Here is a 19,533-nt window from a genome sequence, read left to right on the forward strand (position 1 = left end):
GGGGAGGGACCCCAGCTAGTTTCCTTCCCAGACAGAGGGGAGGCCGCTACCCCTGGAGGCCCACACTTGCTCTCACTCTCTCAAGAAATAGCTTTGAGACTTTTCACAAAAAGCTCCTTGTTATTGAGGATTTGAAGCTGAGGTCCCAATTAGTCGATTAATCACTGAGTTAATCAGGCAATTAGGCGACAGCTGCTGCGGAGGCCTGGGGGGCACTGCACTGCCCCACACACGTCACCTGCTCCAAGCCACCCGCCACCCTGTACAGAAGAGTCCTGGTCCCCAGCCAGGTGGACTGGCATCTTCCCATCCTGCCACCCAGGGTGAGGGCCCCAGCTGTGGGCCCAAATGCATGCAACTGGCAAAGTTACTTCGGGACAGAAGTAGAGGAAGAAGTGGGCAGAGCCCCCTCGGGACCTGCCAATGCCTCCAGAGGCTGAAGTGGGAGCAGACATCAGCCTTGGGCCTCACAGCCGCACAGGTTCACCCCTGAGAGCACACGGGTGAGCACCAGCAGGGCTACATGGTGCCTCCGTGTGCTCAGCCACAGGGCCAGGGCCGGTGAGCAGCTACAAAGGCCCCCGGAGCCTCCTCCACCCACTGTGGGAAGGGATAGGCCACGTCAGGCCCTCCCCAGCCACTTGAGGTGCCCAGGGGTGCTCACAGCACCCAACAACAGGCCTCCTGAAGGCCCCAGCACAGCGCCCTTGCCATGATGCTGGCATCAGTCATCAGAGTCAAGCAAGTAACTCTGGCGTGGTGGCAGAGAGCCTGGCTGGTGGCCACCTCTCAGCAGGCATCCCAGACCACACCCTTGAAGGGCCCAAAAATGAACTATAGGCATTAGAAACCCAAGCTGGGAGAGAGGCCAAATCCCAGCTAGGAGCTCATGCTTGGCTATTGCCCTTCAAAGGATCTGTCTTCCCTCCCACTCTGTGGCAGCAGAAGGCCCCCACACCACCTGTGCTCCAGCGGGGAGCTGGTCCACTGGTAGTTTAAGGAGGAAGTCCCTCAGAAGAGGAAGGGTCAACTGCAGGGGATCCTGGGTACCAGATCTTTGCCCTTGAAGACAGCCCTGACTGGCTCAATAGCATGTCTCAAAGATACTAACCCTAATGCTCCATAACAAGAGAGTCTTTCCAGTGGCGAGTGACTTTGCCAGGCCCAACCGAATATAAACTGTCAGGTCTCCCTCAAGTGTGTAGAGAAAACCATCAACATCCTTTCTTCTCCCAAGAACTAGACTGTTTATTTCAGGGCTCAAGGAAAATTCAGGAGTTCCAGAAGCCAGAGGAGCACTACAGGGTCCTGCTGGCTTGGAGCCAAACCCCTTGCTCTCCCCTTGCAAGCCCCTGCTGCCACCTAGGAGCCAGCATCTTCCTGAGAGCTCTGCCTGAGCTCTGGGGAGTCCATGCTTGGAGTCCTGAGGTAACAGGGCTTAAGTCTCTGATCCTGAGTTCTGCACACAAGAGCTCCCCCAGGTGATTCTGTGTAAGCTCACCTGCATCACCATTTGCACCCAGAGCATAATGTTCTCCTCCCAGACACAGCTCAGTTCTCTGTTTTGGCACAACAACATGAGCCCCACCAGGACAGAGTCTCATCTGCTTTCTGATGGGAACCCATGGTGGACAGGTTCTGGGGTGAGCAGCACCGGCCAACTCCCAGATGCTCCCACCATGTCTGACACACATGGCAGATGGTCACCACCTGCAACTTGTGACCAGTGAACACATGCATGCACAGGAAGGGGAGGCCCCTGCACAGTGTGCTGATTCCTTGGCACAGACTCAGTTTCATTTTACTGTAAGCATCGCCTCTCAAAAATGAAGAATTGCACAAGAAATTTTTGCTAGAACTCTAGATGCAAGGCATTTACCCCTGGTTTCTCCCCAGAAAAGTTTAAGGGCATCATTAGTAGCACGTAACCAGGTGGAGAGCACAGGACAAATGCAGTGACAAAGTCCAGATGCTCACCAGCCTCATGTGCACTGCCAGACCATTCAGGAAGGCTAGCAACAAGCACAGCCACTTCAAGCCACTTTTCCTTCTGTTCTTTGGAAGTTCAACCAAAGCCTGAGTGTCCTCCCTCAGCCTCCTTGCCTGGGCCTCTCCTCCCACCTGTGTCCAGAAGGAGTCCCCAGGTGAACACCACCTCCTCCTGGACTTGGCCCCTTAGAGGTGGCTCCCCTCCTAGGAGCTGGCCAAGTGCTCCAGTGAATGCCTGTTCTGGGCACCCCTGAGCCCTGGGGTGCCAGAAGATCAGCAGTGCCTGGTATGACTGCAACTCCCTCACACCTCCCGTCCTGGACCCAGAGCTGCCATCCAGCAGTAGAACACTGGTCTAGTTCTGGCTGGATGCAGTTTAATCCTGAGGAGGCTGAGCTCACATGCCTCACAAACAGGACAAATACACCACCAGGCAGCACTTCCAGGAGAAGTCCTGAGCCTGATGCCGCAACCACAGCACCCCAGAGCCTGGGGCCCAGAGCGGCCCTCCCACCCCTTCTCCTCCATCACCAGCTTAGAGTCCCAAACACTGGAGGGACACTGGCACCCTGCTCACCTCTGCCCAAAGCTTACAGAGTGACCTTTGGGGCCTTGCATTCTCCTGGTTGGCAGAAGCCATTCACTCAAGCAGTGTGTGCGGAAGAATAAGACACTACCTGCCCCAATTTTTCACAGTTTAGTAAGAATCTTTACCTTAAGCCGTTGAAGAAGGCATCGCAGAACTGCCAGCTGTACCCAGCCACTGCTAGATCTCAGTGCACTAGACTCCCATGTATATCTCAGGTCCACAGAGACTCAGAATGTGGAAGTCCCTTTCTCATTTATGGCCAAAATGAAGCATTTGCGAGATTCTCCAGGAAACACCTTATTACTAGTTTGGGGACATGGTAACATTCCATGTCTTGGGGGTGACTGGCACTGGGTCCCTGCCATGAAGCTGAGCCCCACATGGTGGGCCAGGACAGAGCCGAGGAAGGAAGTTCCAGCCAAGTAGGGATATACATAGCAGACAGGACACAAGGAAAGCAGGGTCTCTCGGGGAACACCCAGGACATCTCCAGGTCAGAGGCACACAGGAAGTGTGGGGCCAATAGGAAAGCTTCCTCACCTGAGGTCAGGGCCTGCAGTCTCTGGGGGTCCTGGTAAGAGAAGGGAAAATAGGGAAACACATGTGAGACTTAGAATGTGGAAGGCACTGTGTCCTAAGAGCACACTGTAAGTAAAGCGGCCAAGGTCTACAGAAAGGCAAGCCAGGGCAGCACGGAGCTGCTTTTCTGGCACCCACCTTTCCTGACCTCTGAGGACATGCTCCAGGGCCAGCGGAGCCTCAGCCTTCAGACCCTCCCCTGGAGGTTTTGCACAATGGATCTGATCCTCTCTGGGCCTTCAGGGTCCAGGATGATATTTCTCTCTAATTGCAGAAAAATGTTGGCTTTCAGCAGGAGGCATAAGCCATCAGATCAAGCTGGACAGAGAAGAAGACAGATGGACAAGTGGCTGATCCCTGCAGTGATGTGCACTGGTGCAAAGAGATGCAGAGGTCCAACATGACAGCACTCCTGAAAGCTCAGAGCTCTGAGACGCTCTGTGGGGCATGACAGGGACCTTCAGAGGACCCAGGAGGGGAGACTGGCCAAGGGGCGGGGCTCAGTCCTCGCAAGATGAGCAGAGCCTCAGCCCCCTCCTCCCACCCACAGTTGTACCCCCTGACCTCCCACTCTCCACAGTACTAGAACTAGCCTCTGAGGGAGGAAGAGGGCTGGCAATGGAAAGCCAGTGGAGCCACATATATCTCCACCTCTCCACCCTGGGCCAAAGGCCTCAATACCTCCAGGTGGGTCCCTGAGCCCCAGGGCCTGGTGTAGGCAAGGGGCATACCATTCACTAGAGCCCATGTTATGGGCTTCTTCTCCTAGGGACACCACTGGGGAGGTGGCAGTGAGAGCCAGCCATGACCGGGTCTCCAGCTGACCAGACGGCACTCACCTCGGAGGGCCTTGGATCGCGTCCTGGCCCGCTTGTCTTCATTCTCTAAGCTCATCTGCAAGAAAAGACAGCTGCCACGTTAAGAAGCTCCAGCCAGCTCCTCCCATTCCAGAATCATCATCGTGGGGCCATCTGTTCATTTTCTGGATCAAACTCTGGCCCCTGCTGTCCTGGCCCTGTACCTGCCCACAAAAGCCCAAGTGCGGGCCCTGCCCTCCTTAATCCTCATGAGCACAGTGTTTCCGAACACCAGGGGATCCTGGCATGGCAAGAAGCAGCACTGCTCACCTGGCCAGGCAGGTGCTGAGGCACCAGGGCAAGCTGCCCACCATCCATGAAGTGGGGCAGCCCAAATACCCCAAGGCTTGGCTTCCCAAAGACAGAGATGCTTCCTTCCCACCCAGCAGAGGCATCAATGCCTCTAACACACCGGCTTCAGGCTATTGGATCCCAGCAGCCTAAGGCATCCCCTGCCCACACATGCTATAGCTTCAGGGTCTGGCTGCCCTGCCTGAACCCATCAGTGACCCAAATACCTATCTGTACTCCGTACCTGTGACCAGCCCCTGTGGGGATATTGCCTGCAACATGGTCTTGCTAGGAAATCAGAGAACAGCCCCAGGAGGGTGACAGTCACAGATAGGACATGCCTGGGGATGAGGTCCCCGGGTGCTACAGGCTGTCCTGCATCACCATGATGAATCTGAAAATAAAACCCTGGCACACTCTGTAGTGAGCAAAACAACCAGAGCCAGGCTGGTGGGGCATGTACACACCCCAGAAGGAGAGGGTAGGCTTGGCCTTCACCACCTGTCCCCTTGGTCAGAGAGGGAGTAAACCTACACCTATCCCAGACCAGGCACTCCAGGATGGCCAGGGCGACAGGCATGAGGCTGTCCAGGAGGAAGCAGGAGAGTGGGGAAGAAGTTATAGAAGAAAGGACTGGGGAGAAGCAGGAGCCCCTGTCTTAGGTGGGGCTTTAGGTCCTAAAAGCCAACAAGAGAGAAATGTCTACAGTTATCACCTGGGAAGAAAGAAAAAGGAAATTTCCCAATTAGTGAAACGGAATTTGCAAAGTGAATCTCCCCACACAGCAGCATAACATACAATGATCTATGTGATTTGTTAAGGAAGAAAAATCAAACCTGGGTAATTTATAAAACCTCTCAGCTCTGGGCTGGGGAGCACAGAGCTACAAGCCACATGTTCATTACAGCCCTCCATAAAACAGAGGACAATTACTGTGATTTCTACTTTTAAAGCCAAGGCTCCCCATGGACCAGTGGCTCACATTTAAAGTGAGGAGAGGAGCAGGTGTCAAAGAGACTTCATGACATTTATGAGCCTTCAAAGGTGGACCGCTCAGAGCCCAGGCCCACAGCCTCCCAACACAGGCCTCACAATGGAGCCGTGCATCTGATGGCCAGGCGCTGCATTCAGCTGAAATGCAATCTATAGCTTTTTTTTCCCCCGTTCATTTTCCCAAGGAAATTGGCAAGCATTCTGTTAGGTTAAAGCGTGCCTTGGCAATTTGGATTTCCTGCAGATAAATTATTCAAAGAGCAGAGAATAGAGAGGGCTGCAGGGATGTGTAATGGGCGCTACTAGCACACTGTGAGCGCCATTGATGAAGCTAACAGCTGTGGCATTCATTCTGCTGAGCACCTTTCCATTTGCAATTTATCTGCATCAAATGGTCAAAAAGTGAGAGGTTCTCCTCAGCGCGTGAAGCTTTGAATCTAAGGGGGAAAGCTGGACTACAGGGGGAAAGCCAGGCTCTCTGATATGAGAATTGATCTGTAGGAGCCGGGTGATTTGTGACCTTGACACAAGCAGGAACGAGGACCTGCTTTCTAATGGGAACCCATGGTGCACAGGTTGGAGGCTACTGGCAAAGCTCTGGTGAAGCCAGCCACTGGGTCCACATGGCCTTCCTTGTCAGAACTCAAAGTGCTATGAGGTGGGTCTGCTGTCCTCTTGCCTTGAGGTCCTGCCCCACAAGGTGGCCATGCCCAGGGCACCCCTGTGCCCAGCACCACCCCAGCTCACCATTTCTGGATTTGGTGGCAACCCCCTGACCACATTCCCCCACTTCCACACAAGGACAGACCCTGCCCTCAAGGGCAGTTCACTGATGCCAAAGATACAGGTGCTTAATTTCTCACAGATTTGGTTTTTAAAAACTTGTTTCAGGGCTGGGGATGTGGCTCAAGCGGTAGCGCGCTCTCCTGGTATGCACGGGGCGCTGGGTTCGATCCTCAACACCACATAAAAATAAAATAAAGATGTTGTGTCCACCAAAAATTAAAAAATAAATATTGATTTTAAAAAAACTTGTTTCAAGCACAAACCAACAGGGTCTATTTTTGCACAACCCTTTCGCCTGGAGGGCGAAAGGAAAGGGCCAGCTCCCCACTCCCACTGCAGGGCCAGTGACCTTGCTCAAGGGTAACGTCCACTCTGCTTCTCTAACACCAACTTCATTATGCCCCCACTCAGCAGGCCTTGCAATTGTAACCAATATTTCAACACTCCCGCCTTCTGTGGAAAACTGTGGGAAGAGAACACTCCACAAATGCAAACATATTTTATTCTGCCACTTTAACCAGAGAGAAATGTCTCTTTGTTCATCTACTCAGTCTGCTTTCTTGGTTCTGCACAAGACCAGTCTCCCTAAGAGAGTGTTTTTGCTTTGTTCTGGTTTATATTTCTTTTTAGTAAAGTCAGGACCGATTGTGTAACTTCTTTCCAGACAGGCACAGCTCTCACAATGACCAGCTCTTTTCAGACTCTGCACAGTATCCTTGCCAAAAACAAGTCCCCTGAGCTGAATGTTTACCAACTCAGGTACCAAAAAGCAAATGCACCAGCACGTGAAGCCTGCAGGTGTGGCCACAAGGACACAGCCGAAGTAAGTGATCCATGCCAAGACTGTAAGGGACTCACGCTTCCCTGCACCTGGCATACTGGCACTGACCTTCACCTTTACCTGCCCCTTCTAGCCCAAGCTCCACTGCCCTACCGCCCTGCCTCTCCTCCCCATCCCTCCTTCCTTTCTCTGAAGAATCCCTCACTTGGCCCCAGCAGGAGGTGTCCTGGCCCCAGATGGCACAAGCCTAGGCCTTCCCTTGGTCCATGCTTCACCCTAGGGAGGTGGGAGCAGGTCTCATGAGCAAGCACCAAGATGAGGGGCTAACAAGGCTGGAGAGACTGGCAGGGGTGAGAGGGTGAGCTGAGCAGGGAGACCTGAGGACACCAGGGGCAATACCTCTGGTGGAGTGTACTCCACCCCCGGGGCTCGGCTGCCTTGGGTCTCAAGGCCAGGCCTTGGCCCTCCCACCCACTTCTCCACTCTCTACTCTGCACCTGCTTCTCTCCTTCGCACGGCTCTTCTCAATCTGAAACGAGCTCACTCCTCTCAGACGTGAGTGAGGTCAATCACTATATGTCCTGCAGAGCTGTCCAGCATAGCTCATCTACAAAGGACAGATGGAGGAGTGGGGGAAAGGGATGGTCAGAACTGCCTCTGAGTCCTGGCACAGGAGGGTGAAGCGGCACCTTCAGAAGGACCTGGGCAGAGACAGCTGTGGCGGCCTCAACTGAGGGAGCTGGGCTCTTGACACCAAGGGGCTGGCCACTCACCACCCTGGGTGGAAGGAAGGCACACTGGTGTTATTTTAAACATGCTGTCGAGGCCAGCAAAGCTGGAGAATTAGGGTGGGTCTAGGGGGACTTTTTAAGTCCATAGATGAGTAGATCACAGTGACCAGCAGGAGGCCTCCAGGCTTTTGTGCAACACTGTCCTTCAGAGACCTAGATTGGGGGCAGGTTCCTGCTGACCCCCAGGGAATGCAGGCAGCTCCTGCCCAGAAGAAACAGGATGAGGGAGACATGTACAGAAGAGGTGGCAAAGATGACCCCCACCCTGTTCGCCTCAGCAGCAGCCCCCTGGTCCAAGGAGAGAAGGAAGTACAATGGCTTCCTCCTCTCCAGGGGGAGCCAATGCTGAGCAGGGGCCACTGCCAAGAAGCCCTGGCAGCAGGTGACAGGGATCTGTGTAGTGCAGGCTCTGCCGTAGGTATCCTACTTCCTATTCTCTGGATCTCAAGAGCCCAGCTCCCTCAGTTGAGGCCGCCACAGCTGTCTCTGCCCAGGTCCTTCTGAAGGTGCCGCTTCACCCTCCTGTGCCAGGACTCAGAGGCAGTTCTGACCATCCCTTTCCCCCACTCCTCCATCTGTCCTTTGTAGATGAGCTATGCTGGACAGCTCTGCAGGACATATAGTGATTGACCTCACTCACGTCTGAGAGGAGTGAGCTCGTTTCAGATTGAGAAGAGCCGTGCGAAGGAGAGAAGCAGGTGCAGAGTAGAGAGTGGAGAATTATGTGCTCACATCCCTGTGCCCCGCCAGGAGACATCACAGCCACCCACCCACCCTGGCAATCGCAGTGGCCACTCTGCTTCCCTTAGGGAGACATCCAGCTGTGCATCCGAAACCTCCTGGCTTTCCACCCATTGTGCAACTGCTTGCAGCTGAATAGACAGCCTCCTTCTCTGGTAGAGCAACAACACCCTGCTGCATCATCCAAGGTGTCTGAGGGTCTCCTACAAGTTCTAAGCAGAGGATCTTGGCTTACTCCAATCCCCAGTTAAAAATTGTAGCTACAGAACAGACACCCTGATGAAGCGGCCATGTCGGCATCCACCTGTTAAAAACGCTGGCATAGAGAAATATCAGCACACAGCAGCATCCAGTGAGGTAGCCAGAAAGGACACACCAGTGGCACTTCCCTCCCCTGCAAGCAAGGACACGGGATCCCAAGGGGCTGTGCAGTCAACTCCACAACTCCAGGCACCCACTATTACGTGATTAGGGGCCCAGGTATTACATTCTTCCACGTCCAGAAGGGTTTCACAGAGCCACCACCCTGCCTGCACAACCCCCTAACACCCCATCTCCCCCCTTTCTGACCGCCCTTTCCCTGCCCTGAGCTGTCCACACACCTGGTGCTGAACTCAGAGGTGAAGGCCCCGGCTGCCCCACTACTTTGCACATCAGTTCTTCTCACCCACCTCCTGCCTCAGGCCACTGTCCTCTGTGCTGCCTCTTCTTGGCCTCCTTAGTCATAGGATACCACCTGTGCCACCCCTCAGTCCTGGTAACCAGCCTTCACATTCTTCCTCTTCCTCTGGCCCTGGCCTAACTTAATTATCAACAAAGAACAGTCAGGTCCTTTCACCTGAATGGAGGAAAATGGCTCTCGGAGTAGTCATGAAACCAACATGGCTGCCAGAGGACCTGAGTGTGGGCCACGGGCTGTTCATGGAGGCTGCAGTTTGGACAGTCCCCTATTGTCCCTCTGAGCCTAGGCCATGAAATCTCCTACCCAAAACTAATAGGGTGTTGGACAATTGCACAAAACACTACTTAGCACCCTGATCACAAGTCAGGCCACTTTTGTAGTCACATGATCTTGTGCCAGTGCAGCTTGGGGACCCTCAGAGGTGGGACGAGGTAAGGGGAGTGAGGCCAAAACCTCAGTGATAAAGCAAAGTAATTTTTTTTAAATATTTATTTTTTAGTTGTAGTTGGACACAATACGTTTATTTTATTTATTTATTTTTATGCGGTGCTGAGGATCAAACCCAGGATTTCATACATGCGAGGCAAGCGCTCAACCACTGAGCCACCACCCCAGCCCAGCAAAGTAATATTTTAATGTGATATTTTAAAACATTAACAACAATGCAAAAAATCCATGACAAACACAATATCACAATTCCAAACGGAATCAGTATTCCTTGTGCCTGAGGCTCCAATATGGATCTGCAGAATACTGACATCCCAAAAGAACCAAAATGAGGGGGGTGCTTGGCAAGTAGCCATAATAGACCTAGTAAAATGCACATTCTCAACCACAGATTCAAAAGAAAAATGTTATCCAGACACAGTGGCCACACCTGTCATCCCAGCAACTCAGGAGTTTGAGGCAGGAGGATTGCAGGTCTGAGACCAGCCTGGGCAACATAGTGAAGCCCTGTCTCAAAATCAAAAATAAACAGGGCTGGAATTTAGCTCAGTGGTTCATTCAGCACCTCTGGGCTCAATCCCCAGTACTACAAATAAGAAAAAAAAAAATGTTGCTCTTTGACAGTAAAATGCAAGTGCCCTCAGATAAAGTTCCCACTCCAAGCAGTAAAGCTCCCTCATCTACACCCAGACCATCCACATCTCAGCAGCTGGAAGATCATCACCACATCAAGGTGAGAGGTCAGCATCTGATCTCTGGGAAGGGCTTCCTGTGTACTTGCTATCCACCTCAACACCCAGCTCTGGGGTTACCTGGCCCTGGGGAACCGGTCTTATACAGAGCAGGACAGCAGGAAGTTCTGGAGCTAGAGGGTGATGGGACGAGTGGGTTACAGAATTCATGACCTCACAGTCCTCCATAGTGTCCCTGGGAGGTGGGGGTCTGGGTCACCACCATCCAGCCTTCTAAGCAGGCATGGGAGGGGCATGCACCATCTGCCACACTTAGGAAGATGAAAATAACACAAGGTCAAAGCAGGAGAAATGGAGAGCAGATTACTGAGGCATCTCATGAAGCCCAGGTGCAAACACACCTCAAGAGAGCTGCCCGGAAGGTGGGAGTCTGTTACTCTACTGAGTATTTTTTCTTCAGTTCATTTTAAAGTGACTAGATGGTCCTAGTCCGCATTTACCCTCTGCCTAGTCAGGATCCTGTTGATGACCATCCCCTCCAAGCATCATGCTTAGGAGCTGAGAGGAGGTTGGCATGGGCAGCCCGTGAGGCCAAGCCCTCACCTTGCTGTGTCTGCCCAGGAGATGTCTTGAGGTCCTGCAGATGTGGGCCTTGTCCCTGTGTGTCCACCTCTGGGTCAGCAGTTCATCCTGGAACTCATTTTCTGAGGGTTTAAAAAGATATGGGGTCAGAAAAGGAAAACCTGATGAGTGCCAGCCAGGCTGGCTCTGAGGAGAAAGAGAAACTTTGGACACTTTGTTTTTCACACAGCATTTATACAATCCCTCATTTCTGGAATCCACCAGAAAGACAGACAATGTCATGGCCCCACAGCTATTCCAGGAACAGGAGAAAACGGACCTCTGCTTTGGGAGCTTCCCAGAGGCTCTGCCCTCACCCCAGCTCTGTCAGCTTCAGGGAAGTCCACAAACACAGTCTCCCAACCACAGGAACACAGGCATTGGGGCAAGTCACCCGACAAGACCTGGCCTTGGGAAATCAACTAACAATTACTCCAGTACAAGAGTCTTCGCTGCCCCAGAGAATGTGGCTCCCAGACCCACCTGCAAACAAAGATCAACACGTGACTTCACCTGTCAAAGAAGGTGAGGGCTGCCCCACAGTCCACCATCTCCGACAACACTCTGCCTCCATGAGGGGCCCTGGCCCACTGGGCCTGTTTTCAGCATCTTTTCTCTCCCTGTGTTCTACTTGTCTCCAGGGCAATGACTCCAGTTAATATTTAATTCTTCACATAAATCCACATGTTCAGGCAGAGCTGAGTGCATCCGCTGGACATGACAAAGAGATGTGTCGGGTACCATTCCCTGCACGTCACTCCCCGTTTCCATGACAACCTGCTTTCCACAACCGTGGAGCTTCAAAGGAAGGTCATCAGCAACCACCAATAACAACAGGAAACGAATGTTCCTGCTTTCTGCTCTCTCCTTCCTCTTGGAAGGGAGTTTGGATTCTGCTGCAGACAGATCAGGCACACTCTTGTCATAGACAGTATCTTTCTTCCCCCACATTTTCAACCTGTATTCCCAAATGTCGTTCTTCTCTAGAATTTCACTATTACACCCCTGTTCCACTAAAGGGCTTGGGTTTCCTTGAGGACCCTGGACACAGGTGAAAACAGGTTTGGTTGTCAAAAAGATTAATGCTTGGCACTCACTGTGTGCACCTACTGTGTGCCTCCCCACCAGGCCAAGTCACCCTAGGTGTGGCTGCAGACAGCCTCCACCTCACTGTCATTAGTCAAGAGTGAGCTGCAGTAGCTAACCCACAGTCCAAAGTCTCTGGGCCCTCAGGGGCCTATCTGTAAAGTGGGGTCAACTGTGGTCAGTCCTATCCCACAGGTAAATGGACCCTAGAGCTTACGGCAGGGAACAAAGCCTATGGCAGGGAACAGTAGGACACTTTAGGCACAGAACTCATGGGCAGATGTTGCCAACAGCATGAGGGGGCCTAAGAATATGTCTCCTTTTTCCTGCACTGGAGAGGTCAGGCAGCCTTGCCCCACCGAAAAAAGAGGGAGGAAGAACTTGCTCAGAAGATCCCAGGAGTGAACAGACAAGCAGCACACCAGTCACAGCCACATAGTGCACTTCACGCTTTGCAGCTGGAAGTGTGCTTCTCTTCCATGGTGAAAGTAGGAGCTAGGAGATAGCCAGGATCCCAAATGCTTGGGGCTCAGCTGCCAAGTGTCCATTCCAGGAAAGATGATGCTGCAGAAACCTGAGTGCTGGCTGGTTTGCTAGGCTCACGCAGAACTTCCCGTTGCACTGACACATGTAACCTTGTGAGGTAGCTGGCCATGGCTCATGATGACTAGGAGAAGAACCTAACCAGAAGCCACTTCCCTAAGGCCTCTGCTCTAGGTCTCTCCTGTTTCTCAGACACCCAGTGGGTGGAAGATGCATATGTCTCTGCAAAGGGAACTCCAACTTTATGTTCAATAGGAAATAAATAGCTCACTGCTGCTTCTTGACCCTCAGCACCCCCTAGGAGTCTGGAAATGATGCCTGTGAAATTCTCCATTATCCACGTCCCTTGTGCTCCTGTCCGTAGGTCAGGATGAGGCACCATATCTGCTCAACAAAGCAGAGGACTTAGGATCAATCCACTTGTCCAAGGGGCCACCCCTGCCTCCCAGTGGCCACAAAGCTAGAGCAACTCAGGGGAGGAGCAGAACAAGACCCTTTGTGTGGGGCCCCTGGGATGCAGAGTGCACAGTTCATCAAAGAACTGACTCGCAGACCCAGGACCTCACGTTCAGGTCCTGCTCAGCCACGACCCGATTCTGCCTTACTTTTCCAGGGAGTTTCTTGGCAACAACTGAGAACTGCCATTAGAAGCCCAGGAAAATATGCCATTTTCCTTTGACCCTTTGGTCCCCACTGGGATCTCCATGTGCTCAGGTCCTGCCTGTGGACTTTGTATGTTCCACCTGTCTATGGACATCCTGTCTGGATGTTCTGCATGCCCCATGTCCCTGTCAGCACATTAGGCCCCACTCACCTACATGACATGTGGGACCCACAGGTAAAGGAGATCCTGTCCACCACCTCCCAGCGGTGCCACTGCTCCTGACACCCAGTGGTTGTAGCTATGGGGCCCCACAGCTTATGCAGACCTCCCTGTGGGGCACCTGGCTCCCCTGAGACTCAAAATCTGCATCCATAAAGCAGGTAAAATATTTGGAGATTGAAGCAGGTGTGGAAAGAGCCCTCAGTGACTGCAGAACATGTTGGCACACTGCCACTACCCTTTCCAGAGTCTGGTAAGGGGAGGTTTTGGCCAGTTTTTTCTTGGGAGTTCTTAGGTCTCTGATGGGCTCATCTGAATCCTGCTTATAGGGGCAAACCAGTTCCACATCCTTAGCACATCTCAGACAACAAGCAACCCAGGAGCAAACAGACCCCACTGCCAGGATGGTGGTGTTGTCTGTGATCCCTATTTGGGGACCTCAAGCCCTGCCTGTTGAATGTGGCCCGGTGTCTATCTCCAGAGTGGCCCAAATCCACTGTTACAGAACTCCATCAGGCAGATGGGTTAGGCAAAGTGACCAAGACTGTCAGCCTGGTGGTGGTGAGCAGGACTGGAGCTGCAAAGAAGGCAGTCATCCCCAGCTGGGCCAGAGACCCGCGGCTGAGGGAGATACTCAGAGCTAAGCTGCAGCCTAGCTGTCCCTCTGCTGATGGGACCCACTTCCTCAGGCTGACCACTGTACTGGCCCTGGCCTGGGAGCAGCAGCCCAGGGAGATCAAAACGGTCCCCAGGAATGCTGCCAGTCTGCCCCAAGGCATTTCTGTCATCGGGGCAAGGACACTGCCTGTGGCCATCACCGCTGCTCATCCTCATGGAGGACGCATGCGCGTTGAGGCTCCCACTCACTTTAGCTCTGGCCAGGCCAGTCTGCCTGGGTGGCATGTCCTCGCACTCCAGGCTCCAGTCCTGGTCACCACTACAGCCCCACTTTCTGGCCAGCACTCTGATCCTCAGAATAGGAGTGGACAGCAGGGAACCTGAACAGGAGGCCAGGCAAGTGTGGAAGTTCAAATGTTCCCAGTCCTTCCTGGCTTGGGCACCTCTGGGCCAGTAGCTATCAGGTCCTGCCCCACCATGTCTCGTTCACACACTCCCTGGAGGGGCTCACAGCCACATTAGGGACAGACCAGCCCCTCAGCCCCCCTCCACCCCCCACAGGGGGGTGGTCTCCTAGCTGAGCCCATCCATCCACTGATTTGAGAACTCCTCCTCTCCAGTGTTGGTGGGAGGGTCCCAGGAATATAAGCACTGCTGAGAGCCACGGCCGAGTCTGTATGGTCCCTGGCATTTTGCCAACAGTATTGATTGACAGGCGAGGCATTACTGTCCGCCTCTGCTGCAACTTTTGAGTTCTCGCACTATTTTGGAGTTCTCGTGGGGATTTCCGGGGATTCCCCGAGAGTTCCCATTGGTTGGGGAAGTGCAGGAGGAGGGATTTCCGAGAGAGATATTTCCGGCTGGGGGTTTCCTGGAGAAGCCTCGTGGCGTTCGGGAGGATTCCCCGGGAGCTGTGTGAAGTGTTTTCCTGCAGTTTAAAAATAAAGTTTGTTCCTGCTTCAGTGGCTCGTGATTTGTGCCCAGCCAGACTGCGGCAAGCACCACTTGTGTACCTCCGGCACACAGAACTATTCTTTCCAACTCTTCTATAGGCGAGGCAGACACCTTTTAAAGCACAGTCTGTCTGGACCCCAAGTTGTTCCCCACTGCCTTCCCAGTTACCCCCACCCAGACAGGCCCTGTCAGTCTAAGGGCACAGTGTGCCCCCAGCCCAGCCCTGCCAACATGCCTTCTAAATTTCACCAGAATCTGACTACTTCCAAACTCTCCAGCTATTTTTTGTTGTTGTTTGCAAAACTGACAAACCAATTCTAAAATTCATACAGCAATTCAAGGAACATAGACAGCTAAGACAATTCTGAAAAAGAACAAAGTTAGAGAACTAACACTTCCCAGTTTCAAAATTTACCAAAAAATGACATCATCACGACAATTCAATACTGGCAGAGGGTGGACATGTAGATAAATGGGCTCGACCTGAGGGCCCAAAAATAACCCTTCTATTTACGGTCAAGTGATTTTCAATGATGGCACTAACAATTTTATGGGAAAGAACAGTCTTTCCAACAACTAGACATCTAAAAGAATTAAGTTGTCCCGGCTCACGTTGCACACAAAGATTAGGTCTCAATGGATCATGGAAAACCTAAGACCTAAAACTCTTCAAATACACAGGAGTGAATCCTCCTGGCTTTGGATCAGACAATAGTTTCCTAGCTGACACCATGGACATGAGCTATAAACAAAACTTTGGAATGTATTTAATGTTATCAAAGTATAAAGATTCTGCACTTTAAGGAACACCAACCATAAGGCAAAAAGACAACACAAAGACCCAGAAGTATTCGCAAACCATCTGTCCAATAAAGACCTGGGCTCAGAGGGAAGAGCTCACAACCCCAGAATAAGACAGATGCCTAATTTTAAAATGGTCAAAGGGTGTGAATCTATTTCTCTGAAGACAAAATACAAATGGTAGATATGCACATGAAGATATGCTCACTAGGGTAATGCAAATCAAAATAGTGAGGTGACATTTAACAACCAATGCCAGGGGGAGAAGCTAGGACCCCCAGAGGGTGTGAAGGAGCAAAGTGGTCAGGGGCCAGGCCGGACTTTCCCTCAGGCCCAGTCACTCCATTCCTAGACATCCACCCAAGGGAACAAAGGCAAGTCCATGCAGAGACTTGTGGACAGCATCTGCAGCCACTTATTCATGCTGGCCAAAAAGGGGAAACCTAAATGTCCACTAACTACTGAATGCAAAATACACCATGGCATACAGAAAGGGATGAAGTGCTCTCACGTGCCACAGTGTGAGCGGACCTGGAAATCAGTGTGGCCAGAGCCAGACACAGAAGAGCACACATGCTGCTGCACCTCCGTGGACTCAGAAAGCAGGCTCCTGCAGCTGGGAAGGGACGTGGAGGGCTGTCTCTCTGGGCTGAGAAAGATGCTCTGAGATCACGCAGGTGATGCTGAAGTGTTCAAAGGCACTCTCCCACCAGAGAACCGCATGGCCCACAGACCCTTCCTCGACAGAGCTACTTATGAGTGAGCCGGTGGCACCCATGAGTGACACGTGTCTGAGGTCCCAACACAACCTCACAGACCTCACGGAGGAAAATGTTCCCACAAACACCTGCTGATTCCTGGCAAAGGGGCTAATACAACTTAACGGGAACAGAATAGCATTCTCAGCAATGTGCCGGGCCCACGCACATCCAAAAGAAGGAAGTTGAACTCTTCATACCACACACAAAAACTGAATGCCATCTAGACTTCCTTGTCCAGGTAAAACCAGAATGCAGCAGAAAATGGCAGTGCTGGGGTGGCACGCATGAGGCCTCTCACATCCCCACTGCTGGAGGCGGCAATGGCTTGCCAACTCACCATCGACACAGCCACCTCTGCACAGCCAGGAGGCCTAGAACCCAGCTGCCCAAATGACCCCTCTGCCCACACCACCTTGAGCAAGGGCTGCAGCAATACCTCAGATGACCAGGACGGCCACAGAGCATATTCCAGCTCTACCTGCCTGGTGAGGCCACTGCCCTACTGGGGTCAGGCCTCCTGAGCTCTGGTCATTTCTTAGGCACAAGGAAAAGGCTGAACACCAGGACTGACCATAAACCTACATCTGGCCATTTGAAAGGAAAAAAATTCCCTGCTTTCCATCTCAATCCCTCATCTTTCCCTCTTTGCTGCTGCCCAGGTTTAAAGCAAAGCTCAGCAAGTCAGAAACGAAAAGTCAGAATGAAAATGGAGAACTAATACAAGGACCCATAAAACTAACAGCAGGTCCCAGGATGCTCTGGGGCCACAGTCCAGAGCCCACTCTCTGACCCAGAAAACCCCTGACACTTCAGCCCGCAAGCCGAGGGGTGGGAGAATGAGGCCCTTGGAAGCAGACCCATACCCCACCCCACAGCACCCAAAGGAGAGCCAGGTCTAGCATCTCTCAAGTTTGGCATAAGGTCCCTGCCCTGACTGTTAGATGAGCCAGTGAAATGTCCAGTGTGGACAGCGGCTACAGCAGGGATCAGGCTGGACCAGGGAGGATGGGACAGAGGGGACAAGGCCAGCCTACACAGAGATCACCTAGGAAGGTTCAATGCACTGTGGTATCTGCCTTCCCCAGACTGGAAATAAATCATAAAGCCAAATGAACAACCCGTAGCGAGAAAAGGAAGGACTGAGTAGGAGCTAACATCCGACCTGCACGCTCCAGCAAGGGAGGACCAAGAAAACAGAAAGGAAAAGAATGAATTAAATAATAAATAAAAATAATGTCCCAGAATAAAGAAATTTTACATCAAAATGCTCACTAATGCCCAGCACAGTGAATTTAAAAAGACCAACCTGCAAGTCAACCCAGCACTGTGAAATTTTAAAACACTAGGTGCAAAGGGTCCCAAAACTCTCAAAGCGGGGAAAACCACTGACTAGAATGGCACCAAGTCACTCCACAGCAGCAGGATGGGGACAGCAGAGAAAGACCTTCCCACCCAGCATGCCCTCTATTCCAGAGACAAAAATAGTGACCAAGGGAAATGACAGAATGAAAACACAGATACAGCGGCTGGGCTGGGGCTCAGCTGCAGAGTGCTTGCCTAGGGCATGCAAGGCCGTGGGTGCGATCCTCAGCACCACACATAAATAAATAGATAAATAAAGGTTTAAAAACCACAGAGATCCACACTGCCTCCAAAACTACTCACTGGACACTAACAAATGGGGTGGAGTGGGGATGACCACCTACAAGAGAACAAAAACCTGAAAGAACTCTGACATGTGCTCCTGGGCCCAGCAGAGAAGCATTTGGAAAGGGAGAAGAAAGGGAAATAAGAAAGGAAGGAGAGAGGGAGGAGGATGAGAGGAAGAAAGGAGGAAGAAGGAAGGAGGGAAGGAGGGGGAGGGAGGGAGGAGGGAGGGAGGAGGGAGGGAGGGAAGGAAGAAGGAAGAGGAGGAAGGGAGGAAAGAAGAGAGAGGAAGAAGGAGAGAGGGAGGAGAGTGGAGAGAGGGAGGAGAGAGGAGAGAGGAGGAGAGAGGAGAGAGGAGGAGAGAGGAGGAGAGAGGAGAGAGGAGGAGAGAGGAGGAGAAGGAAGAGGGAGCTGTTCAGTTCTGTGAAGGAAGCCACAGGGTGCTATGGCTAAGCAGCAGTAGAATCCAGTCCTGGACCCACAGAGAAGCCCACTCTCCCATGATGTTCAGGACTGCCTTGTCCATGTCTCAACAGCCCACAACCTGGGCACTGGGTTGGCAAGGCTCCCTAGTGCCAGAGCCTGAGCAAGGCAAGAAGGTGTCTGCAGGCCTGGCCTGTCACAGACCACAGGGCTGTCCAGTAACCAGGAGCTCGTGTGGGCATTCCTGCAAAACCAAGTCCAGTCACAAGCAGTTGGGCTGGCCATACAGATGGGACTTCTGTACAAGAATAGCCCAGCGCTCTTCAAAAAGTTCAAGGTCATGAAAGACAGGGAACTATGAAACCAGTCTGTTCCAGACTGACAGGCCAGGCACCAGGACCTAGCACAGCAGCACATAAAAATTAATTGACTGATTATTGATTGGTTGACTAAAGTATAAAATATAATAACATCATTAAAAACACTAATCACTTTTTTAAATAATGGTGGTGGGAAAGCTATCAGTGGAGGCCTCTGTAAGAACGGAGGTAGAAGCAGAGCACAGGGACCCTCAGGCCCCACCTCCTAGCAGGATACTTCACGAGCCTGCCCCCCAGAACAGTGCATCTTGCCCCAGACCCAGGCACACCCAGAGGACTGGCTCTGCCTCTGGGTCCCGGGAAGCCAGGGGCCAGGCCTGGGACACGGCCTAAAACTCTCCGTGAGAGAAGTGGACCCGTGCCCCACAGGCCCCCAGGGACTCTGTCTCCTTGCCACTCCCTCAGGGGCCCAGATGCCCCTGTCGCTCCAAGACAGAAGCCCTTTCCTCCCACCAGAGCCAGTCCCCAGCCCTGGAAGTGCACAGGTACAGTAAAGGTTTCCATTCCTGGGTTTGCAGAGAGCCAGGGGCAGAGCTGGTGTCCTTCCCATTGGAACAGCTGTGGGTAAAAAACACAAATACGGCCAAGGGGGAAACAAAGGCAAGTTTGGCTCTTTTTCTATCTTCTTTTTTTTTTTTTTTTTTTTTTTTTTTTTTAT

The 19,533-nt window shown here is 52.3% G+C and overlaps 1 protein-coding gene across 2 annotated transcripts in view; it reads right to left on the minus strand.

Annotated features, from left to right (window-relative positions):
* LOC125618928 (myelin transcription factor 1-like) overlaps window positions 1-19,533 on the minus strand; it is a 30,682-nt gene that overhangs the window by 2,206 nt on the left and 8,943 nt on the right. The window contains exons 2-4 of one of the 2 annotated variants that reach the window (XM_048810568.1): window positions 10,822-10,922; window positions 3,997-4,051; window positions 3,119-3,149 (exon numbers count right to left, since the gene is read on the minus strand). In XM_048810568.1, coding sequence (XP_048666525.1) covers window positions 3,119-3,149; window positions 3,997-4,051 — 86 coding nt within the window. In that variant the 5' untranslated portion in view covers window positions 10,822-10,922. The remainder of the gene's footprint in view (window positions 1-3,118; window positions 3,150-3,996; window positions 4,052-10,821; window positions 10,923-19,533) is intronic. The other variant, XM_048810569.1, reaches the window with a different exon arrangement.

This window comes from Marmota marmota, unplaced genomic scaffold (assembly GCF_001458135.2).
Source record: "Marmota marmota marmota unplaced genomic scaffold, marMar, whole genome shotgun sequence".
NCBI classification, from domain to species: domain Eukaryota; kingdom Metazoa; phylum Chordata; class Mammalia; order Rodentia; family Sciuridae; genus Marmota; species Marmota marmota.